Source organism: Phoenix dactylifera, chromosome 11 (genome assembly GCF_051530095.1).
Source record: "Phoenix dactylifera cultivar Ajwa chromosome 11, Ajwa_hap1_PhDact_Kaust_v1.1, whole genome shotgun sequence".
Lineage (NCBI taxonomy): Eukaryota > Viridiplantae > Streptophyta > Magnoliopsida > Arecales > Arecaceae > Phoenix > Phoenix dactylifera.
The window spans coordinates 25,238,579-25,263,431 of record NC_143200.1 but is presented as its reverse complement, the minus strand read 5'-3'; the positions used below and the strand labels follow the sequence as shown (position 1 = coordinate 25,263,431).

Sequence of the window (24,853 nt, the reverse complement as noted above, 5' to 3'; positions counted from 1 at the left end):
GAGAAATTATTAGGTGAACCACGTCCCATCGTGGACCTAGGATGAAAACATCCTTTGTCCTGTTGCTGGGAAATGGAGTGATTACGTTCTAGATCCATGGTGGATCTCTCTTTGGGCTCCTCACCTTCCGTCTCTCTCTAATGCGCCGACGGATCCGGTGCTTTTTTTTTTTTTTTTTTTTGCTAATATGGGTAGATCATACTCAATAAAATCAAAAAATAGGATACCTCGGAGTGCTAAAGGCAGCTTCCTATTTCCAGTCCACAAGGTGCCTCCGGAATGATGAGCTACATACGCAGCCACTCAATCCGCAGCACCATTGGCTTCACGGTAAATATGCTTGGTCTTAAAGGTTCGTCCATCCCTCACCATGGCCCAGATGTTCCGGAGCAAGGGGTGGTCGCAACCGTCACCTCTAGGACCCTCCGGATTCAACTGATAACGGTAGCTGAATCACCCTCCAGGATGATAGACCTGGCCTATAACACACCGGGCGTGGCGAAGGCCCGCCCAGGCAGCTCTCAGCTCCGCACTCGGAACCGAAGTATCAAATAGACTACCCCCAGCTACCACAACCCTAGCAGACGGGTCCTGAATAACGGAACCCGCGCCTCCCCTCGTGCCACCATCCAGAATTGACCCATCAAAGTTGACCTTGAGGAAGCTCGGGGGTGGGGGCTCCTATGTGAAAAACACCGTGCGGTACTGCTGAAGCAGAGTGGGAGCTCCAGATGTCCCGAGCTATCAAGGTTCCTCCAACGGGGGTGGTGTGGCACAGCTCTGCCGCCTGACTGCGGACACTCTCGATCACAAATCTCGGCGACATACGTCGTTCGCCGAATATGCGAGCGTTCCTAGCCAACCATATTTGGTAGGCGGTACAGCTCGCACGAACCACCTTCTCACGAAGCGCCGGGGACTCCGAGCCCTGACGCATGGCCTGTAAGAATTAGTCCCTATGGGTCCAGTGCTTTCCCCCTCTTTCCCTCTATCCAATGGAGACCATCGGTGGCTAGACAAATGCCATACCCCTGCCTCTCTCAGCCGCCGCCCCCACCTCTTTTTCGTTGGTGGCTGGACCAACTCTCTCTCTCCTCTCGTCTTCTCTACTGGCTGTCGAGAGCCACAAGCACCTCATCCCCTCCCACTCTGCATGTGGAATACAGGCCTTTTCCTTGTCATAAGAGGAGCAGGGCAGTTCCCATGTCATTAGCAGCAGAGCAGTTCGGTTCTAATTCAGGCACTATGGACCAATGAAAACAAGCTCGATGGTGTACAAAGGGACTAAACTATAGCAGCTTGAGTTATATCATAATTGATTATTCACTGTTTGGGTTTTTGAAAGGTCTTAATAATAACTCCTGCTCAAGTACATGTAGTATTTATACTTCTTAGTATCCATTTTTTCCTTTTCGAGCAATATCTTGGAATGAATATTTTGTTCCTCCAAATGTTTCCTGCAACTTATATAAATTTCCCATAATTTTTTTACCTTTCTACTGGTCCATTCTATTTCTTTTGGTAAATAGCCAATTTTTATTTTAATAATCCAATTTGCAACCCTATATGCTAGAGACTCTCTCTCTCTCTCTCTCTCTCTCTCTCTCTCTCTTGTTGTTGGAGCGGCTGCTTTATGGAGCCGTGGAATAGGTACAACTAGTAGCATCCATCACAAGAAGATCTATGAATCGCCGAGGCAGGTCCAAAGAGAAACTCCTCTCCACCATGCCACCGTGCTCTACTATATAGGTTGCTACCTAGTCAGTTGCTTGTTGGTTTCTCTATAAATGTGTCTTATCATATAGGAGTTGCAACTAGCTATGAGCCTTTGAATATCAACCAACAGAGAAAGAAAAGTCTTCCAGTGCTTCGAATTAGGAGAGATCCATGATATCACTATTTTTGAATCCCCTTCCAAGATGCGTTTATTAGCCCGCAAAATCGTAATGGCATAAACTAATCCCTCTCATACAACCCTTAACTCTATTAAAAAATTTGCTCCATATATTGTTCTTTGCTCCTCACTATCGAAATTGATCTCGAAAAAGCTGAGAGTAGGATCCCATATTTCTTCCCATATGGAATCTAAGGTGTTGATCATGGCCCTTGTCACAGTCACCACAGGGCTCCCATTAGAATTTTAAACAGTTTTCTATTTCTGGCCAGCCAGATGTAATAAGCCGCTTAGCAAAAACCAGCACGTTGGAGGAAGATCATTCACCACGTTAATAAATCTTCTATCACCAATCAGTTTTTGGATGGCGTTGGTCTCGAGTTCTTCACATTTCTAGAAACCACGTGTGCAATAAAGTTCAAAGAGGATCGCATAGCTTATAAAAAAAAAAGGGGTGGCATAGGAAAAGTCAGACGATAGGCACATTTTTTTCTTGTTTTACTGTGTCTTTTCTAATGTCCTTGTCCGAACGGTCAGAAGTTGTGGGCGATGTAATTGACCAAGTCTGACCGTGACCGTTGCATTCTTTCGTCTCTTAATCTCAAAGCAGAAGACTACCCTGCTAAAACAAAGCCATTTGGATTCTTAAAAGCAGGAAAAAAACAAAAGAAAAAGCCATATGAAGGCATTATATATTTCTTTCTTAAATACTATCTAAATTCAGATGTCTACTTCACGGATTCCTGTTTCTTAGACGTCATCCATACTGTGTTTGAGAATAAGGAAAAGCGGTATAGGAATGTTTACCGTTTTTAAGGTATTTTTTTTTTTGTTCAGCTGAAATTTCTAATTCCTGATTGGAGTAACTGTTTTTGATCCATGCCAAAAAGGGCCTCATCCCCCCCCCAAAAAACATTAATATTCTACCTTTATTTTTTTTCCTGCTCGAGACTTGTTTGACCTGGCCTTATTTCCTTTCTTTCTTTTTTTTGATTGAACCTGGCCTTATTTCTAAACCAAAAGCAACCACAGATTTGGTCGAGGCAACCTAGTGTGTTTCTTTGAAATTCTATGTTGAGTAATACTTAGCCAAGGGGAGAAAATGTCTTTCTTAAAGAAAAAAAGAAGCATCAGATAGCTACCAAAAAATAGAATCAGATTTTGAAAAGAGGAGAAAAAATTAGAAAGGGTCGAAGAAGACTTGTTAGAAAGACCTCTACTGAGGTGTAACCTGTAGCCCTCCTCTACTCCATCTTCTATGATCTATCACTATTTTAAAGTCAAAGATTTGGGACTCTCTCCCTCTCTCTCTCTCTCTTTGATGGTAACTTCTTAATACGGAGAAATTATTAATTGGACCAAGTCTGCCAGCTCATCCGTGGACCAGTCCAACCACAAAAGGACATGTGGACAAAAAAAAATAAGAGAAAAAAGAAGCAATACATATTGTATTTGTGAATGCCTTTTTGTGGTTGGACTACTCTATCGTTGACCTGATAGATTTGGTCCAACCAATAATTTCACTAATATGGGTAAGCATATAGTGATCGTGTGTTGACTAAGGAACCTTCAATACTCTGTTAGATGCCTTATTTCCATTTGAGCTGGATTACTATAAAGAAATATATGATTGAGTGAACTCTCAGATGATTTATGATCTTCTTGGATTCAGTTGTGATTAAGATATATGTAATTGTCAAGAGAAGGATGATCCTAGATCTCAACAATGATTAAAAAAAAATCCAGAGCTTAACTATAATATGTTGTAAAATATTCTTGGACCGAAGATGTGATGGAAAATGGAAGCTGAGCTAGCTGGAATGGTGATACGGATATGATGCCACATATTCTTCTAAAGCTAACAAGGTTTACCTACAACTATGCTGATTCTTTAGCAGCAAGTACGAGCACTTTTCCACTTTTTTTATTTATTTTATAGATGAAATTGCACTGCTTTTGACGTTGAAGAGCAATATTTTTAATTTTGAAACTTTAACATAGATTGCTATTAGTTTATTCAAGCTTTTCTTCGGCTTAGCTCAACTTGCGCAATGCTACACACACACATGCACATATGTGCACACACAGGTGCGCTCGCACACAGACTATCAAGTCGAGCCTGATCAAATTGGATTAATTTTTGGGTTTATTTAAAATAATATTTGAGCTTGTTTTGCTGGCTCGAACTTGATCCATTTAGCTTTGGATCGAGCTTGATTCGAGCCTTTCTTGAGCCAAGCTTAAGTTGCTCAGCTCTGATGGAAAGTCACAATGTTTTGATGATAAAAGAGAGCACCTTTGCAATATTGGATGGTCCAACAAGCATCCTTTGGATTGGAATGCTAGTTGCGGTTTAGTTAAGTGGCTTCGCTTTTTCTAAAAGTTGACTTTCTTTGGCTGGTGATGTCTTGACCTTTGGAGGGCATCATGGTGTGTGGTCCAACCACTCATTTGATATCGCACGATTAATGGTTCAATTTGTCATAAAAAGCTGAGATCATGTGCTAGTAATTTAGCAACATGCGACCCTTGGACCGTTTATTATTGGTGATTTGTGTTAGAAGCAATGCAAAACTAGCAAAGCAAATCATCCTTGAAAAATAAAGGCTAGTGCCTGCAAGACTATATGTATGGGACTTGTCAACCAAGTATGTGGTTTATCACTTCTAAATATGGTTAGTTATGTGTTAATCCTTTTTGGTTAGTATCATCTTTCAAGTGTGTGTTATTTAATTGTTTGTACACTAGGGTATTGTGGTCCTATGAGTCAACATATTGAGCCTATCCTAATATTGCTTCCTTTCATTTGAACTTGAGGTTTGCCCTGCTCTTTTGATTTCATTTTTGTAAAATTTTTGAAAGAAAGGATACAAGAAGTTATATTGAGAGTGAGATATCACTCTGCTTTAAATAATAAGATGGTGAATGAAATATTTGTGTCATTTTCCACTTTACCAACCTCCGAAGTTTTAAAACTAATGCTTATCGATATTTTGACTTTTCTAGAACAATATTCATCTTGCATAGAACTTTACATATCAGATCAAATTTGCATGGTAAGCATGCTCAAGTCTTATCCAGAGATAATTATTTACTGAAGGAGGTTGTATCCTTTTCTTTCTTGTTTCTTGCTTTCTCCTGCCTGACATTTCCAACTGTTTAATATATTGTATATTTATATTGCTTTTATTAATAAAAATGATTTATTCAATATGCTAATAGCCACGAAAGAATTCTATTTTATAGGTATTGATGCATAAAGGAGATAATGGGGATACACCATGCGTTACTTCGACATACAATTGCAACTGTCGGTATAAGAGTTCGTGTAAGGCATCGGTGGATACGAGGGGTCAACCCTCTTTTGCTTTCTAAAAATATCAGCAAAAAACAATTTTTATTCTCCTTTTACCGACATTATTGTCGATGTATTTGAAAGCGTCGGCGTTAAAATTCCCGACGCTTATAAGCAGCGGTACATGCTCTAAAAAGCATCGAAAAAGGCTATTTTTTTTGTAGTGAAGAATTAGCACCATTCTCATACTCTTCAAAGCAATTTATGCAAGGGTCAAGACACCATGTTGCGCTTTTTCATCCATATTTCGCAGCTACGATCGATCTAAAATAACACGATACGCGAAGAACATGACCTCAAGAGAATACAAACTCTCTTCTGGCTACATGTAGCACTTGTCTGATAGGAGCAGTGTGCAAATAATCTAATTTTCTTCTGCAATATGATGAATTGCATGCTCCATTCACATCCAAATTAGAAAATAGAAAGCCAATAAATACTTCGCAATTTTCCCTCCTTCAAATAATTAAAAGAAGTACAGACACGTGAAATGGCTTAGCGGATAACCAAGCCTCCTTTTCCCCAAAATCTTGGAAGCATCTGCATGTGGTGGGTAGAAGAAAGCCATCGAGCACCACAACCTCGCTATTTATAGTACCCACCTCGTTATCTGACTGATGTTGGAGCCTTGTAATCGCACCAATCCCATTCTGCCACATTGAAAGAATAGATGAAATGCATTAATTATCTCTTTCTCATAGAATCTCTCTCCAAAAAGTTGGGATCCAAGTGGGATTGGCTCTTCATGAGTCAAGCATGGATTTGGATAATAAAATGTGGATCCCTTGAAAATTTTTCCTTATCTTCTCCTAGTAAGAATTAATCACGTTATCCTCTCATTTGCATGCACACTTTTACTCATCATTGTAACAACTATTATAACATAACAACCATTGTTTGAAACATTGTAGGCTAAAACAACTTTCAAGCAGTCCAAGAAACTTAAAGTGCACCTACCAAGAATGATGTAAAATTAAACAATAAAAATAATTTCAGTGCCACTATCCAATTTTGGCATCCCACTCAACAAGAGCTCCAAGACTTATAAAATATCAAAATAGTTTCTTAATTAATAACTCCATCTTTATTCTACTCCATTGTCCTATGTGATAGTTGAAAGTTGGTGCAATACACGTGGAAGATAAAATGATTAAACCATTTGCTTTAGATTTCACATCAAAGTCGTGCCAATTTTTTTGATTTTTAAAGTAGAGGATACTCTCTTGATACTATTTTTTTAAATATGTGAAGGTGAATCAAATTATGGCTATCATGCAATATATCAATGGTTATAATTAATACAATACATGGATGATCGTGATTGAAGCACGAAAGCTTTCCAATTATATATATATATATATATATATATATATATATATATAAATGCACAAAAGAGGAGAGGAAGTCATCACCTAGAACTAAAAGAGGAAAACGCATGCTCCGTTTCCACGTAGGATTACAATTAATTGATTCTTGCCACGTGCCCTTCGGTTCCGTCACATACACGCATAAATACGCCAAGGTCGTACGACTATAGATGTCATACGAGAATAATATATATATATATATATATATACACGTTAAGCCTCATCCGGGTAAAATTTTCTTGTTGGAGGGAGAGCGAGCTGGCCGACCAACGACTGCTTCAGCCGTGCGAAAAGAGCGGGGAGGGAGAACAAGAAGAAGAGAGAAGACAAATAAAAAAAAGAGAAGAAAAGAAGAAGAAATTTGGGTTCTGAAATCTCCTCCGCTCTAACATCCTCTATATATGTTTGATTTTATCTTCTTTTCTCCTGCCCGAACGGATCTCATAGAGAGAGAGTCCTTGGATCTCTCTCCCTGCTAGCTTCGTTTGGGTTCCACTCCAGATCTTCCTATCCGATGATCTCCACCGCTATGGCGGCATCCGAGGTAATTGATCTCCTTCTCTTTGCCCTTGCCATTGTTTTTTCCTCTTTTTTTTTTTTTTTTTTTTTTTTTGGGGGGGGGGGGGGGGGGGGGTGCTTTTTCGTTTTCGTTTTTCCTTGTCGATTTCTTTGGATTCTGACTCGATCGGCGCTTCGAGTCGATCCAGGGAGCGGAAGGTTGACTTCTTGTGGTTCTTTGTGCGGGAGAGCTAATTTGGATGAAATTTGTGGGGTTCTTGGTGGGGTTGTTGTTTGGGGGTTGGTATCCGGTTGTTGGGAGCTGGAAGGGACGGAGTATTAGGGGGTTTTGAGAGTTTCTTGTACGCCACGCAGGATTGGAATTCGTTTTTGTTGATTTGATATTTTTCCTTCTTTTCTTGCAGTTCGGTTTGAAATTCTAGGTTTGGTTTTTGGAAATCTAACCAGAAGGGATTTTGACTTTATGAAAGAAAGTCGAAGTTTTTTTTTTTGACTTATAGTTTTAATTCGACAGTTTGGGTTGGACTTGACTTCTCAAGGGTTTTACAGGCTTTCGAGAACCTATGATAGGAAAAAGATTCATCTAGATAAAAGAGGAATTTTGAAGAAAAAAAGGTGAAAGACGTATGATTTTTGTGGGGTTATTTTCTCCTCCTCGTTGGACTAAACATAGCTGTTAATTACCTATGTTTCAGAAGGAGGTGTAACCTGCTGTAGAAGGAGAAATTATAAGGATACAAACCATTTGTTTTGTACAGTAACCTTTTTTTGCTTGTGTTTTACAAACTTTTTCCTCATGAGGTAGGTTTGAAGTTCCGCTAATTTTGATAACGTAGCTACCATACTGTGCGTGTTGATATGTGTTCTCTTTGAGCAACTTCTACTTTGTCCTTTAGAAAAAGATTAAAAATTGAATGCAGAAACCACTTTTTACTTGGCTTCCCCATATATAAGAATGCAATTTTTCAGAGCTCTGGTAGGTGACGGGCATGTTTTCTTTTTATTTTTGCAGTAAATTTGTACTCAATCAATGGCATACACAGCATTGTGGCTACTCTGTAGGTTCTGCATAATGTTTCGTTTTTTGATATCTGATGGTTGCAGCCAAGAAGATTAGAAGGATTGGTGATGGTCAGACTGTTATGAGAAGCACGAAATGAAGATAGCTCAGGCGTGGCAGCTAGGCATTGGGAACAAATATAAAATGCCGGTGCCGCGCCATAGGCCCACCTCAAGAAGGCCTCTATGGATAATTGTTTTAATATGTTTGGTTTGCATCTCATTGATAGGGGCCTACATCTATCCACCCCAGCATTATCCAGCTTGCTACTTCTTTTCTTCTAGTGTCTGCACTCCTTTTAAGGACTGGTTTCCTGCTATGCCTACTCGGCCACTTACTGATGATGAGATGGCTTCTCGTGCTGTCAATAAAGACATCCTTTCATTGCCATCCGTTCAATCGAAGAATCCCAAAATTGCTTTCATGTTCTTGACACCGGGATCATTGCCCTTTGAAAAGCTGTGGGAGAAATTTTTCCTGGTAAGGCTCTAAATTTAACTATATAATATCTAGGTCTTTTTCCCCTGCTACAATGCTTATATTTATTATTTGTTTATGCATTTTCATATTCAATCCAGAGGGATAGGCACACCTATTACAAGCATTTCTTCAAGTTGCTTAGAATTTTATCATAAAGTGGAAGTGACATCTACTTGTTCAAATGTATGAAATGAGCAAAACAAACATAGGAAACATATTTGCAGTCTGTTAATGCTGTTGTTGTCAGAACCTATTTGACGTTCTTGGGTTATTGAATCTTCTAAATGCTCCGTTCTAGGGAAGATCTGTTAGCTTCACATCGTCCACAATCTTGGTAAAGCTGGTCAAACTCTTTATCTACCTCCTCTCTTCTATGGAATCTTAATGATGTTTGATCACTGCCAGTTCACCAAGGAAAGGCTTTCCTTGCACGATAGATCCTTCTGGGAACTAAGAAATTTTGCAATTAAAAATAAGTGCATCTATCTGCCAAGTAGTAGACAGTTAAAAAGAGGTGCATCAAGTTTACCCAAAAAAAGAAGTACATGAAAGCATTGTTATAAGGGCACTAAAATTTGTAGGTTGTATGTGAGGATTATAAGAACATTAATAATTTAAAAATCTCCAAGCATTTGTTGTTATCTTTTCTTCTTCCAACTCCTTTTGAACACTCAATTCTTCTATTGCCTCCTGTTTAAGTCTTTATTTGTGATCAATAATTTATATTCACTCTTTAGTCCCTCTAAAAGGTGCACTTCAGCTCTTCCTTCTTCAGATCCTCTTTCCCTACAGAACTTTTTTGACTTCCCCATCAACCTTGCAGGTTTTCCCTCGTTATGTCACCATCATGAATCACACCTCTGAAAAAAGTCCAGAACTCTTTATTAGATGACCTCTTCCATTCATATATGAATGAAACCTCATGTTTAAATGCTGGAAAATTGGTGTATAGTCTGAAGGAGGTACCTTGAAGGACCGGTTCATGCCTGGAATTGGTGAATCTAGTAGAAGAAATTAGAAACTTATCCAATTTGCACAGTGTAGGATTTTTTTTTTAAAAAATTTAGATCACAAAATCCATTCTTCCAGTGAAGATCCTAGAGCTGTCATTTTTCTCTGCAAACTTGGAAAAAACCTCAAGGGCTCTCTCTTGTACCTCATCTCCTACAAAAATCTGATCATACACTAGTGAAAATTTCAAAAAACGAGCTTCACTCTTTCATGCACAATAGATCTTTTTGCGAAAGGAAGAAAAGGGTTATGGGGTTGTTCATCTAAATATCTTGTCATCTGTTACATAAAATAGTAATATGGAGGATAATCTATAAATGATAACAGAATCAAAAGTTCTCTATGCCGAAAACTATCTACTACAGGCAGCATAAGAGACAGTGTCTTAATCCAGACCAGGTCATTGCTGTATAGGTGTCTGATTTAGGTGTAACAAGGATTGTGAACATGCAAGAGAGTTATGAATTGGTTGACGCTAGTAAGCTATGCAGTTGTATATGATGACTATTTGGAACAGTAATAATTGCAATTACAGTAGTCAGTATAAAAATAACTGAAAGAATATCTACCAATAATACAATTTGTAACTGGATGTTTTCTTTTGTGTATTTACATATTGTACATTCTGTTTTCCAGGGACATGAGGGGAGATTCTCCATCTATGTACATGCATCAAGGGAAAATCCAGAACATGCGAGTCCCTTATTTATTGGCCGAGAGATTCGAAGTGAAAAGGTGCTTCAACCCTCTATTTTCTGAGATTCTTGTGTCCCTTCCTCCTCCTTTTTTCACCTATACACATGAACGTACACATACAAACATGAGGGGAAGGAAAGGCTATCTCTCTGTCTCCAGAAATTCATATCTAACATGTAAGAGAAAAAAGGTTAACATGGATATCATTTGTCGCTTGTATCATATATGAACCATGAATGGTTTTTCGGTTGTTTATGTCATCATGTTTATGCATTTGAGTAAGACGTTAACAAATTCCACTAATGATTAAGAAATCATTTTGCAGTTTGATGTGCAACATAAGGTGTTTGATAGTAGACTGCAGTGAAAAATCTATACTTATATTTAGGTATTATAATCATATGCTTTATGATTCATATTCTAGCCTGAACTGTAAAAGTGAAAAAACTAGCAATACAAGTGCAATGTCTCAGCTAGCACGTTTCTCTGTTAATGTTTCTAAATTTTTGTACTTTATCATGGTATCCAAGTGGATAAATATAGATAGCATGATATTGTGCAACTTTAAGCATGAAGATAAGGCGGTATTTCACTTGCATATACTTATATTCCTTTTTGAGGTATAAATTTGATACATACCAAATTCTATCTTAGCATTGAATTTTATTTTATGTGCTCCTCTTATTGTTTTTCATCTAGAACTCTTGTTTTCACTTCTTAAACAGCCATCTGTTCCCTCTGAATTTCATTTTTTCTCTTTGATCTTTCGTTAATCCTTCTATATTTTCTTCCTGTCATTTTTACTCTTGCCATCTTCTTATTCTTGTTTCCCACTCTCTTTTAGTTTTGCTGCTGATCCATGGTAGAACAATTTAAGAAGATGCATGTCAATATGATTAGCTAGCGTTATATTAATAAGTCACCTAATGTGTTGGCTAATAATTTTAATGTATCCTAACTATCTAGATCATGTTAATAATATCTGCTTTTGGCTGAGGGATTAGTATAATATGAGTGGCCTTGTCTTAGTAGGCCCTTGTGAAGACATCGCTAGCTGTTTGACGGACTAGATGGAAGGAAATAATGAAGTGCCGGGGTAGTAGTTACTAGTTACAGTGAAAAATAGTTGTTGATCTTAATATTCTCATTAGGAGAATGGAATGTTATGGAAAACATCGATTTGATACAATCGATTTGAATAAAACTTTAATTATCACAATTAAATTTTATGTTATGAATATGGTGCCCCAAATTAGATGTTTTTTATGATTGCATGGGCCATCTCATGTTACTGAGCATTGACACTAGAGAGAGTCAGAGATAATATTTCACCTTTTCCCCTTTGAGTAGATGATACTCTGAGAAAGATGCATATCTAGTGTTGTGATGTTAATCTATAGGATCACTAATAGAATTATTTAAGACTAAAACTCCAAAAGCTTTAGTAAGGGGGTGTTATGGAAGAGGAGGGAGTTGGTAGATCCTCTTGAGATATTATATATGCAGAAACCGCATGATGGATGCAGACGGGTTGGCTTGCCAAATGAGCAACATATCCTTTGCCAAGAAGAGATACGATATTGTAGATTAGGCCATCCAAAATTAAGGATATCGAGTGGAATCAGGGAGGGTTCATTTTCGGTTGACCATGGCTTTAAGTAAAATTGCATTGGGCATCATTAGTTTGTTTAGCAGCAAAAAAACGTGATGAGTCAAAATCAAAGTCATAATTCCTTCTTAACAATAGTTATGCTTGAGGGTGGGAAAAAATAACAATATCTAGGAAGTAGCAACCTGACTCGTCAATATCCTAGAGGACAATAAGGTTTTAAATACTGGTGGGATGGCAAAATGTCTCACCATCTCGAGTGTTGGGATGGGGCATCGTTGCGAGACAAGTTGGGAAATGGATTGGGATGGGATGGGACATCCACCATCCAGAGTGTCGGTACATGGGGCATCCATTCCATGAAAAAAGCAGGATGGCCCCATTCTACGATATTTAGAACCTTGAGGACAGACAATTATCGGAATTGACAATAATTGACGAAGGGGCATCCATTGGGATTCTGAGGAGTCTGCAGTAATTTGGCAATAATGGGCTTCGGTGCAAAAGTAGAAGAGGCTGAGAAGAGCTCTATGAGGGCAACAGAGAAAAACAACACTAGAGGGCCCATGGATATGGACTTCCTTAAGGAGTTAGGTCTAATCAGGTCTTCCTATCAGGCTTTTGTGGTTTCAAAAATCTGCTTTCTTCGATTTAACAAAGTGAAAATAATTATAAATCATGAATTGGAGGACCCTAATTTTCTTTGTTGAGATTTTGAACTACACAAACATTTATGATTCAAATGTTGAATTCATATAAATTGATTCAACTACTAGATGTAGCTTTCATTTTAACTAAAATGGTTGTTTCATCAATTAATAGATTGAATTATTTAATAATTAATTTTTGAACATTATTTTTTTCTTATTTAGAACTAATGTTGGAATAAGCACTTGTACATATAGGTGGTGTGGGGGAAGATTTCTATGGTTGATGCAGAGAAGAGATTATTGGCAAATGCACTCCAGGACACTGAAAATCAGCATTTTGTTTTGCTTTCTGACAGGTGATTGAATAAATTCTTGAGTGTTGAGATTCTTTTTTTCATGCATTTATCAAAACATTAAGTACTCATTTTTCTTATATGACAGTTGTGTTCCACTACATAATTTTGATTATGTGTATAATTATCTGATGGGAACAAACATCAGCTTTATTGACTGGTAAGACCATTTGCAATTTAACCTATTTTAATTTCATTCAGTGGTGTGTTTTGGATGCTGTTTACTGAAATTCAGAAAATTTCTCCAATGAATTCATGATGACAACTCTACCAAACACTTCTGTAGCTTTACCACATCAATAGATAATTCTTCCTGTTGAAAAATCTTAACCTGGTTATTTAGAATGGTGATCACCAATTCTTCTTGTTGAAAATTGTTTCCCACTGTCAGCTTTCAGGATCCTGGTCCACATGGAAATGGAAGGTTCTCGGAGTATATGTTGCCTGAGGTTGAAGAAAGGGACTTTAGAAAGGGTGCACAGGTAAACTTAATTCATTTTTGGTCATAGAGATGTTATTCACTGAAAATGGAAGATCAATGTGCCCAAATGACTTAAAGATGCAACAAGATGACAACCTAATCACCTGACCAAGCAGAGGGACATAAACAAAAAAAAAAAAATCTATAAGCATGTCCAATTCTGAAGCCAACCAATGACACAACTTCTGTTAATATATCCATTTTCCACTGTCTAATGAGTGTAATTTTTGTGAGGTTTCTATATTTGATTAATGAAAATGAACCCATTGATGCATCTTATATGATCTGCCATGAATGTTGTAGTATTTAAGGAAATGTCAAAGTAGAATGAGATACTGATTATTGAGTTGACCAAGATTATGCAAATTGCAATGATGCAAGCATAGAAAATTAGCTCCTGAGATAAAAATGTTACTCAAAATAAATTGTTGCTTGATTCATTTGATATGAAGAACTTGTTGTTGCATTTTAGCTAGGTTATCATGATGCTGACAACAGGTTTCCAAAAGAGATTATAACTTATATAAACAGTTTTGTCATGGTGTAAGCCATCCACTCTTTGGATGTTGTTTCCCATTGCCTCATAACTCTAAGTACAATGTTGGATCCATGGCAAGCCTCATATGTAAGTTCTGTTGTGCAGCGTGCCTCTTCCCACTTAGTTTATATTCATTAAACTGCTTATTGGCATATATGTGCTATTACTTACACATGCTTAGGTTTGTAAGTATTTGTGTGTATATATTCCAAATATAACTTAACTCAAGTCAGGCTGTGTATTATCCTACTATATTCCAAATATTTGTATCCGCTAAGTCAGCCAAACTACTAGATTTTTGTCAAAAGAAAATGTCTGGGAAGAAAATTATTGCAGCTACCTTAAACATTGATGACATATTTGCAAGTACACGAGCTAGCTCTATATTGTATATGTAAACAATCCACTTTTTACATCTATTCTCAGTTTGGAAGTGTTTCATGCCATCCTCTCTTAAGGCTTTTTTTTTTTTTTGGCACTCCTGAGTTACTAGCCAACTTCTATCTGTTAGTGGACTCTTGCATGATAAGATCTTATGAGAGTCTAATTTGTCTGGCAGTAATTAAGCTGACATGTTCAAAAGAAAAGGGAAACCTAGCACCTGGTCCTTTGTTTGAGTTCCATTTTATGCTTGGTCCTTGCTTATTCTATGTTTAGTCCCTTGCCAAGATGATGAATAATCTTGGCTTCATGGGCCATATAGAAGATAACGTTTAGCAGGAACTCTTGTAGTGGTGTTTTTATTTTTGGGATTTGGGTAGTTTTTATGAGGAGATTTGCTATTATTGAAAGATGTAAACCTTTACGCTTGGCACTTAGTATATTTCCTTAGGCAAGATGATTGGTAATATCTGAAGTCACCAGTTGCAGCCTTGGTTATTGGTCCTGGTGGAGATGGGAAGTGGAATGTTCGAGAGTATCTCATATCTGCTTCCATGGAAGCTGATCCTATCCTTGTTAGCCAATAGCATATCATGTGGAGCATAATATTTCTTCATTTTGTAGTGAAAGGTGACCACATAATGCTGCCTTCCACTTTAAGAAGTGCTTTCTGAGAGCATTAGAAGATTGAAGTAGACTTTGGGATGAGTATGATCAAGGGTTCAATCTATTTGACAAGGATGACCCTTCATGTGACATAAGGTTAAGATGCTTGAGCATCTTATTAGACATTTAAGTTCACTTGCTAAGGGTTACTAATTTAGTTTGTTTTTGTTTTTCCAGTGGTACTGATGTTTTATATACAACAAAAAGTTCATATCGGTAACTTATGCTATTTGTTGCCATGATGAATGATGCCACAAATGGCCAAAACAATGCACTGTATGTTTAATAATTATGGTGTCTGTTAGGGACCTAGGATCATGAGAATGTCAATTTTCTCTGCTTTGTGTTGTCTGCTCCCCTCTCTTCAACAATGCTAGAATCTTATCAGTTGACTGGTAGGAGATCCATTTTGTTTTGGCATGTAAAACTTCTTTATAGCATTTTTTTTACCAATTGTGCTTTACTATCTTAATCAATAAACGTTGTCCTATTTAGACATCTTTGAAATTTTATTCTTTTGTTTTGAAAGAAGTTGCTTTGTTTCCCTAGCAGATGGAGGTTGGTGTCAAGCTTTCTGAAGATTATGTAATTCTAACATTAGTTTGCTCTGGAGCAGTGGTTTCCTAGTTGATACACTGTGGTTGAGTTATATATATACATATTTATATATATAGTCAAAAGGAGCTAAGACCCTCTATACATGTCTCTCATAAGTCCAACCTAAAACATCAGACATAACACGATCTAAGACATATTTACTGAAAGAATCAGTCCTGACTGTGAACCCACCATTAGCAGATCCGTATTTTACAAACCAAGTGATTGTGGTTTACTTCACAATGAACTTTTCTTGGTTGTTGCCTCAGAAATTCATTCTTTCGTCGGAGAATTGTAGTAGTTGTATGCTCAAAGAACACAAGAAAAATAATGAGTAGAAGAAAGAAGAAACATGGGACAGCAATATCCAGAAACTAACAATACACCCAGAAAAGAGAATGCATTATAATCAAGTTACGCACCCTCAAGATGCTGGTGCAGCTATCAGCAAGTTTCATATCCTGTTGAATGTGTCTCTGTTAGGCTGAAAGTACTCTTATTAATTTCTCTTTGTACCGTATCTTGCTTATGCTTACATTACTTTTATCATAATATTTTTTGAATATAGAATTATCCTTTTTCTGATGAAGAAAAAAATGTCAAATTGCTTATGTAGGATCTTTTATCTATGGTATTGGTCTGACACATGTTGAGTCTTATGTGTATTGCAGTGGTTCTCAGTCAAGCGGCAGCATGCTTTGTTAATTGTAGCAGACAGCCTTTACTACACAAAATTCAAGCTTTATTGCAGGGTAAACATATGCATAAATTTTCTTCTTTAGTTTGTCATATGTCGAATACTCCAGCCAAATGCCAATGTGGTTAGGAGAAGCAGATCATCCATTAATAACAGAAAATTGATTTTGCACTGGTATGACCATATGATAACTGGGCCTATCAGATTAGAGATATCACTCATAACAAAAAAATCCACTTAGATCTTGTTTCTGACTAGGATCTTTAAGTTCACTCAAATTTAGCAACAAGTGCATAATTCCTCTAGGAGCATATGAGACAAATATTATTTTGTGCACTCTTCATTTATATGGAAAGCTTTTTCCATCAATATTGAAACTTTGGAGAGCTATTTTATTACTTCTAAGTGAGTACTATTTTTGCAAAAAAAAAAAATTATTAAAAATTCATAATGGATTCGAAAAATAATGTGTGTTTATATGGTATAATTTACTCATGACATTGTTGATAAAAAGCTGGTCAGAATTGTCCAATTCTCTTGGCCTCCCCATAGGATGGTAGTTACAATAAATCATGACTTCCCATCAGATGCTGCTTGACAAATCAAGGATTAATTGAGATTTTCCCCCCTAATTCATGCATGTACGTAAAGGCCAGTCTTTTTGCAGATTCTCCTGCAAGAGATGATGTTAGTATATATGTGCCTTTTTGCCGCCACCAAGTTGCCTTAAATAGCATGATTGGTTGGAGCTCGGCTGTAATTGCCATTTAATCTCATTCTTTTCTTCAATTTCTGACAATTATGGAAAGCAAAAAGGTTTAGAAAAATTCATGACTTTGTATATAACCGCAGCAGCTTGTTTGTAGAGCATGAAATACTTTGATAGAATCTGTTAAATTTATATCATGTTCCTTTGGTCACCATTAGGACATCTGCACCCTCGGGACCATGACTACCTTATTCAAGGCCCTGTGGTTCTTCCTGCATCTTTGCCTCTGGAAATGTTTTGACGGATCGCTGTTTAATGAAAGTGTACTGACATTATATATATTTTGTTTTTGACAGCCAAATATGGACGGACGCAATTGCTATGCTGATGAACATTACCTGCCAACCCTATTCAATGTCAGCACATAACAACATTTGCAATGTGGGCTTTGCTAATTTCCTTTTGTGAAAATAGTTTAATTTTGTGGCTAAATACATGAACTTATTTGTGCATTCTTAGATGGTTGATCCTTCTGGAATTGCCAATTGGTCAGTGACACATGTAGATTGGTCCGAAGGAAAGTGGCACCCAAAAGCATATCGGGCTCGAGATGTTACTTTTGAACTCCTGAAGAATATAACAGTATGTCTTTCCCTCACATGATGTTTCCCATTTTATCATAGGTTCAACCTAATTTGAGGTTCATGGATTTTAATTTCATTTTTATGATTTGGATGCAATTGCAGTCTATTGATGAGAGTTATCATGTTACAAGTGATGAGAAGGTAATGTTAGCAGATTTTGTTTCCTATATGCTTTCCTCATCCTTCTATTTTAAGTAGCAAGTAATTCTTTTCCTGCTCCAAAGGATCTATATAGTTTATGGTGTTACTTATATCATGGAAAGTTGGAAACTGTGGATATTTGATTAGGTAAATGATGCATATACGTTCATGTGTACGTATGCTGAGATATCATGTGTACACTGCAATTCAAACTTTACATGGGCATTCAAAATTTTCTCTCTCATTCTTGGATGGTAAATTGTGTCCTCATGATGGACAGGAATTTTATCATCACCATTTTAATGGTCCAAAATAGATAGATTCTTGATAATTGAAATGTAGTTTTACAACATTCACATTTGAGGTACATGTGGATCCTCTTGTATTGATGTGATTAAATCATGACCATCAAGCCTTGATCCTATAAATCGCTATTGACCTTCTAAATCCCAATTTTAGTAATCATACTTATTAAGGGATAATCGTCATTGTATTCTTTTCCAACTTCTCGCAATTTCCATCTATTAAGATTTAGTCTCCTGTTCAGCATTCTAGATTCTTGGACATAGATTTGTAAGTCTCTCCTTCCTAGGGGCTTCTTTTCTGCAAATATCTATCACCTTGATCAATTTTCATTGACTTTGTCCTCAAATCATGGCAACTCCTACACCTTCTATAACATACCTTTTTTACACTCTGTTCTCGATACTTTCTCCTTGCATCTGTCTCATAATTCTTGTTTCTGCCATGGTCATCTTGTTTTCTTGAACCCCCTCCATCGTCTAATCTTCAGAACCATAAAATGTTTTGAAATGTATTCATTTCTTTCATATTGTTGTGAATACAAACTATAATGTATTTTCATTACTGGATATAGTAAGGAATTTTTTATATTGTCTTTTACCGGATGCAGTGAGGAGTTTTTTTCATTGTTCTGAATGAAGAAGTTTGATTTTACTAGAAAACAAAATATAAATTCTGCAAACTAACTCTCAGAATCATTTTGTCTTTTATTCTTCACTTCCGCCAAACATTGGATTATGCCAGAACACAGATAAGAAACATCGAGTAATGCTCTGAAACATTGGTTATGTCACATAAATGATCTTGACTTAGTTCATACACATTGCCTACATTGACGGATCTAGTTTATGTCAAGACATCTTGTTCCATTGGTTAGCTATGTTCCCTTTGACTTAGTTCATGCTAAATCTTTAACTGGTCATAAGTGATTGCTCATTATGTATTGTCTTCAATTTTTAGTCAAAGGTGGTGAATCCACCTTACTAACAAAGGTAAACAGGATGGAAACAGTCTACAACCTCAAATCTTGACAGAAACTGAGAACAATCCAGGAAAGTCGGAGAACAAAAATGGTTCCCATGTTACAACAACCGCACCCTACCACCCCAAAAGCATCCAGAAACAGCACGGTAACAAAACCAAGCTAACAAAAGATGCATCCAGGCACCAAAACCACTAGACAAGGGAAGAAGGATTAGTTATTTGTTATATTTTGAAACAAATTGGAACTCATAAATTTAAATGATGTTGGAAACACGTGTGCATAATATACACATTAGAGTCACATATTGGTCATTGAGAGGCATGGCTACAGAATGCATAAATCATATTTGACATTGCACTCAATATCCGGACCATTTCTAAGCAATGTAGATTTTCTACTTGGGTAGCCTTTTAACATTGTACCATTTCTTGCAAAGTTGCTGAAGAGGGATTGGTAACGACAGCAGTATCACCCCTTGCAGTGGAAGCATCATTATGATTGGTGCAACATAGCTTCTGAATCAATCTTACTGCAATTTCATCTCCACATGTTTGACCTACAATTCCCCTTTGCATCACCTCCGAGAGGTGCCAACCAACTGAGCTATCCAAATCAGTTAATATATACGTACTTTGGACGAACTAAAAGACATAATGCATTCTTGAACAAATCATGCATGTAAAAATCTGCGAGTAAGTGCAATTTTTGTCCTTTTTATGCAAAGCTGACAATCTTTTATTTTCCTTATCTTTTCTTGCAGAAAGTGAAAACGTGGACACCTTGTTTGTGGAATGGGGAGAAAAGACCATGTTATTTATTTGCTAGGAAATTTTATCCGGAAGCTCTTGATAATCTGATGCATTTATTCTCCAACTATACAGCTATCTGAGTTATCCACATGCTTATCAACCATTCTTTGGTGATGCAAGCATCTGCTTCTGATCTCTGCTGCTCACCCTTTAGCCATTATTTTTTATAGTGATCCTGTAAATTGAGAAACCACAAGAAGCTCTCCCAATGCATTCTGGTTCTGGTTCTCGATATATGGGAGAAGTTTTTTGGGTTAATTTAGATTCCTGTGTCTCCAAGTAGTGCTAAAGTGGCTGTCTCTAAATTGGTACGCTATGCCATCTCTCAGGTAGTCTGTTCTTGTATTTTCTTGCTTTGTTTTGTTTAGTTTTCTTTTTTGGTTCACTTATTTATTAATGATTCTGCCTTTTGAACAGCAATTTTTGTCTATTTAACTGTTGTAAGATGATCCATTTTTGGTCGAGATGAAGAAAGCCTATAAATTACATTTCTTCTTGTAAGCATCGCATCTCAAATTTATTGACTACAAAGGAAACATAAATTGGGACCCTATGGTTTAGATACCGGCGGAAAGTGAAATTGCTGGATCATGGTTTGCCGTATTGGCTTGAATCGGATGGTATGGGGCATACTATAATAGCTCAATATCCGTACCTAATATGGGTGGCATACCGATATTTGATATGCCGAAAAGATTCTGTATTGTACTGACATAATGGTAGTATGGCATCGGTATGGAGTCCAGTACTAAGATGACAGATTTAGTTGGATGGTAGATGTGTTCAAATCTTTGTGAGGCTCGGATAAAAACAATGAGGAGAAAGTGCGGCCATAACTGAAAAAAAAGCTTTGGAAGCTTTGGAGAATTTACAGTTCAAATATTTGGAAAGTTAGGAGTTAATATTTAAATAGAGAGAATATTGCACCTTTGGATCATTTTATTAACAGATTGGGAAAAATATAATTTTCTATTTTAAAATAGATTATTTTTTCAGATGGTTTTAGACCTAAGTTTGTGAAAAACACTTTACCCTGTGCAGGCACACAATGCATTTAACAAATATGTACATTTAATATTAAAATATGTGTATTCATATAATATAGAAGTTGACCGGCAAAACATATGCATCCATGTCGCTTAAATGTACCCATGGGGTGTGTTGCTGGAAATTGGACCCGGGGGCAGTTTTCGGTCGAGGAGAGGGAGCGGCGGTGAGTTCTCACGGCGGGGCGGCGGTCCGTCGGCGAGCGGCGTCCTCCGTCTGGGGCGGTCGGAGAGAAGGGGCGGCAGGTCCTCGTGGCGAAGCGGCGGTCCGTCAGTTGGCGGTGCCCTCCGTCCGGGTGCCTGCACACGAACCGGTGGCCGGATTTTCCGGCGCCGGCCCTCCGACGCTCAAGTCAGGGAGGGGGCAAATAGTGTCGAAAAGGAGATAAATAATGTCTGTAGAGTATATCAATCTTCCAACCCCCTCCTGAGAGGCCAAGGCTCCCTTTTATAGGCGGGGGTTGGTTTACCTGCGATGTAACAGGGCGAGGCCGTAGTACGGCTCGGCATGTTGTTCAGGTCGGCGCATGGTCAGGCGAATCATTGCCCTGATGTCGGCGGTGGGGGCGTCGTATAACCCGAACTAGCACGCTGTCAGACGAATTATTGCATTGGTGTCGGAGGTATGGCCGAGATCGGAGACTTATCATAGTTGACTAGACTCTGCTGGGCTGATTTGCCGTGGAGAGCTGAGAGTCCGTAGATGACAGGAGCCATGCGCATTTATGGTGGAGTAAGTTGGAGATCCGCATTTATTGTGGAGTAAGCCGGAGATCCGCATTTATTGTGGAGTAAGCTGGAGACCCGCATTTATCGTGGAGTAAGCCGGAGATCCGCATTTATTGTGGAGTAAGCCGGAGATCCGCATTTATTGTGGAGTAAGCCGGAGAGTTACAGCGACCATGCGTAATAGATGCCAGAGGGGCGTCAGGGTATGGTCCTCGGCCAGACCTCTGAGGCGCGCGGCCGTAGTAGGTGGCTGACAAGAGTAGACCTCGAACATCGGGGTTTTTCTTAGGCCGGAGGTCTCGAGGTCGGGCGTTCCGAAGTCGGACGCCGACTTCGGCCGTCCGGGGTCGGAATTTGTACGGCTTCTTAGGGGTATTTATGTCATTTGGAAAAAAATCTTATTCCCCCCAACACTACCCCCGACTTTCGAGTTCGAGCGACTTGTAGGCTCGGACGTGGGAAGTAAAGTCTGTCACTGAGGTTGGGGGGCGAGTCTCGTCCGCCCCCTTGCGCTTCTCGGAGCTTTCATGGTGAAACCTGCGCCCTTTGGCGTCTCGAGGCTGCTTTATTCAGTGAGCTTATGATGAAGCTCGTATCATTACGCTTCTTGAAGCGGAGGTGGCGTCTCTTGAATCGCCAGGATCGCCTTACGGCAAATTAATGATGGGGGTCCTCGAGCTCGTCGAGGCGGTGCCTCAATCCCGTAATCGAGGCTTCTCGCTCATTAATGAGCGTGCCGTTACGGGGTTTAAAACGGGCACGCGGCGTGACCCAAGGTCGGACGCTTCCGATTTCGTGTTACTGGATCACAATTCCGAAAAGGTGGAGGCCACATCGAGGCTCCACGTGTCCCAAATCTTATTAAATGAGGGGGGCGGGGCAGCGTCCGCTCGTTCCTCAAGACGATTTGATTTTGCAGACCCATGATGAGGCCCCGAGACCCGATGGGACAACGCTTCGATTTCGTACCCGATTTATTAATCCGGAGTGAATACGGTGCCTCGGCTTCCGAGGTCGGCACGTGGCGCAACCCGATCCGGGGATGGGAACCGACCCCATCGATCTGGGCCGTCAGGGGGGGTCTATATAAACCCCTCGAGGTTGCCCTAAAGGTCTTATTTGGCTGCTTCTTATTTTCGTTGCCTTTCTCCCTTGCTTCCTTTCTCCACCGAACCTTGCCGTCGGTGCCCGGAGCGATTTCCGGCGATGTCTAGTAGGTTTTCACCCTGTTTTCACTAGGGTTTCCTCTTTTCTTCTCCTCCCCAACTTTCATTTTCCGCTCTTTTTAACTTTTATTTCGTTCTTCTGTGGGAATGGGTTTGGGTCCTGAGGAAGTGGGATCGAGCCTGTCGGGGGAGGAGTTGGAGCTGATCCGCTCCCGGTTCTTCTTCCAGCCCGGGTTTCGTCTTGAAACTGCAGGGCCGGAGGACAGGGTGACGCAGCCGCCCCTAGGTCGGATCGCGGTCTACCGCGAGACACTTTGGGCTGGCCTGCGCTTTCCCGCCCACGAGTTCGTGAGCCAGCTGCTGGCCGAGTACCAGCTTGTCCCGGCGCAGTTGGCTCCGAACTCGTGGAGGACCATAATCGGGTTCTTGTCCCTGTGCCTCGGGCACGGGATCCCGATCTCGGTAGGCCTCTTCCGCCGGTGTTTTCTGTTAAAGAAGAACCCGGCGGATGCAGGGTGGCTATACTTCGCCTTTCGGGGCGGTATGTCACTCTTCCAGGGTGCCCCTTCCTCGATTCATGAATGGAAGGGGAAGTTTTTCTTCCTGGCGTCCGAGGCGCCTTGGGGGTTCGACCCGAGGTGGGGGAACCCTCGGTTGAAGACCCTCAATAAGCTCTCCGAGCCCTCGAGGAGGGAGCTGAGGACCCTGGACTCCGTGCGAGCCCTCGGGAGGGGCAACGACCTGACCGAGCTCCTGCGGGAGGACGCCCTGGCGAGCGTAGGTCTGAGCTCGGCGCGCCCCGAGGGTAAGGGTGGTTACATTATTTTATTTTTTCTTCGTTCTTTGCTTTTACTGTCACTGGTCTGACACTTAACTAAATTTTAATTTCAGATATTCTCCGCCTGCCGACCAGCAACACATCACTTTTCTCTCGCCTGAGGAGGCGAGAGACCGAGGCCGGGGGAGCTAGGCCCCAGCCCCGGAAGAGGGCGAGGTCGGACGGCGCCTCCAGTTCAGCCGGCACGAGTGGCCCCGAGGCGGGGGCCCCTGCAGCCGACCCGAGGCGGGAGCGGGTCGTTAGTGATGCGGGCCCGTCGGCCCCTCCCTGCCCTGCCCCCCTTGCCCAGTGGGGGGAGTCGTTCATGACCCCGCAGCAGCCAGAACCCGGGCTTGCTCGAGGCCCCGAAGCGAGCGGCTCCGGGACCTCGGGCCCGGTCGTGCCAAGCTCTTTCCGGGCTTTCCGAGAGGAGTCGGTCGAGCCGGACTCCCCTATTCCCGAGGGGAGCTCGGCCTTTCAGGATGCCGAGGTTGCGCGCTTCATGTTGCGGCGTGCGGTACTTCCAGCGGACCGGGTCGTGTTCCGGAATGTTTCGCTGGAGGAGGTCGTTGGCAGCGCTTACTGCAACACCGCCCGGGTAAGCTTCCTTCTTAATTTCCTTGAGTTACTAGCGTACTTGTGTGCTTTTCAACTCACAATACCCTCGCTTCTTTCTTTTCAGCATATTCTCGAGCTCGACACCTTGGCGTTCATTGCCCACGGGTGTCGGGAAGAAGTCCGACAGCTCGGCCGACAGCTGGAGCCGGCCAAGAAAAGAGTCGCCGAGCTGGAGGCGGCGTTGGCCGCGGCCGAGGCTCGGTGGGCGGCCACCGAGGCTGAGCGCCTCGCTATGACGGAGGGGCTCGAGGAGGAGAAGGCCGCCCACGCCCTAACCAGGTCAGCCTTGCGCGGCGCGGAGGCGCGCTTAGGGGAGGTCCAGGCCGAGGTCGCGGCCCTCAGGTATGAGGACGGGGTCTCCCGCCTCCGAATCGAGCAACTTGAGGCCCGGGAGAGGAGGGCACTCGAGCGAGCCGAACATGCCGTCGAGCTCTTCAAGGAGTCGCAAGAGTTCCGCGACATGTTGGAGGAGGAGACAGTGGACGGGTTCCTCCGAGGTTTCGAGAACTTCCGGGCTCAGATGCGCCGGTAC

The 24,853-nt window shown here is 40.4% G+C and overlaps 1 protein-coding gene across 5 annotated transcripts; it reads left to right on the top strand.

Moving 5' to 3' along the window:
• Positions 1–6,838: 6,838 nt before the first annotated feature.
• Positions 6,839–20,446, top strand: LOC103707053 (glycosyltransferase BC10-like). Of its 5 annotated transcripts, XR_015971411.1 has the most exons (12): positions 6,839–7,160; positions 8,240–8,675; positions 10,323–10,421; positions 12,897–12,997; positions 13,083–13,154; positions 13,386–13,476; positions 16,329–16,409; positions 17,420–17,479; positions 17,583–17,705; positions 17,810–17,848; positions 19,897–20,274; positions 20,363–20,446. XR_015971411.1 is itself a non-coding variant. In XM_008791401.5 (11 exons), exons 2-11 carry the CDS (start codon positions 8,292–8,294, stop codon positions 20,023–20,025), a joined length of 1,179 nt encoding a protein of 392 aa, XP_008789623.2. In that variant the 5' UTR covers positions 6,839–7,160; positions 8,240–8,291; the 3' UTR covers positions 20,026–20,446. The 5 variants fall into 5 exon arrangements, 4 of the variants coding, with proteins under 4 accessions (XP_008789623.2, XP_026660432.2, XP_088563547.1 ...); XM_008791401.5 differs by having other exon boundaries at positions 19,897–20,446; XM_026804631.3 differs by having other exon boundaries at positions 8,148–8,675; positions 19,897–20,446.
• The last annotated feature ends 4,407 nt before the right edge of the window (positions 20,447–24,853 follow it).

What these genes read in the sequence shown, in the direction of transcription:
- LOC103707053 (XM_088707421.1), top strand. Translation starts at nt 8,292, where the DNA reads ATGAAGATAGCTCAGGCGTGGCAGCTAGGCATTGGGAACAAATATAAA. An exon ending in TTTGTTTTGCTTTCTGACAG is followed by an intron (nt 12,998 to 13,082) that starts GTGATTGAATAA and finishes CTTATATGACAG; the next exon opens with TTGTGTTCCACTACATAATT. An exon ending in AATTCAAGCTTTATTGCAGG is followed by an intron (nt 16,410 to 17,419) that starts GTAAACATATGC and finishes TGTTTTTGACAG; the next exon opens with CCAAATATGGACGGACGCAA.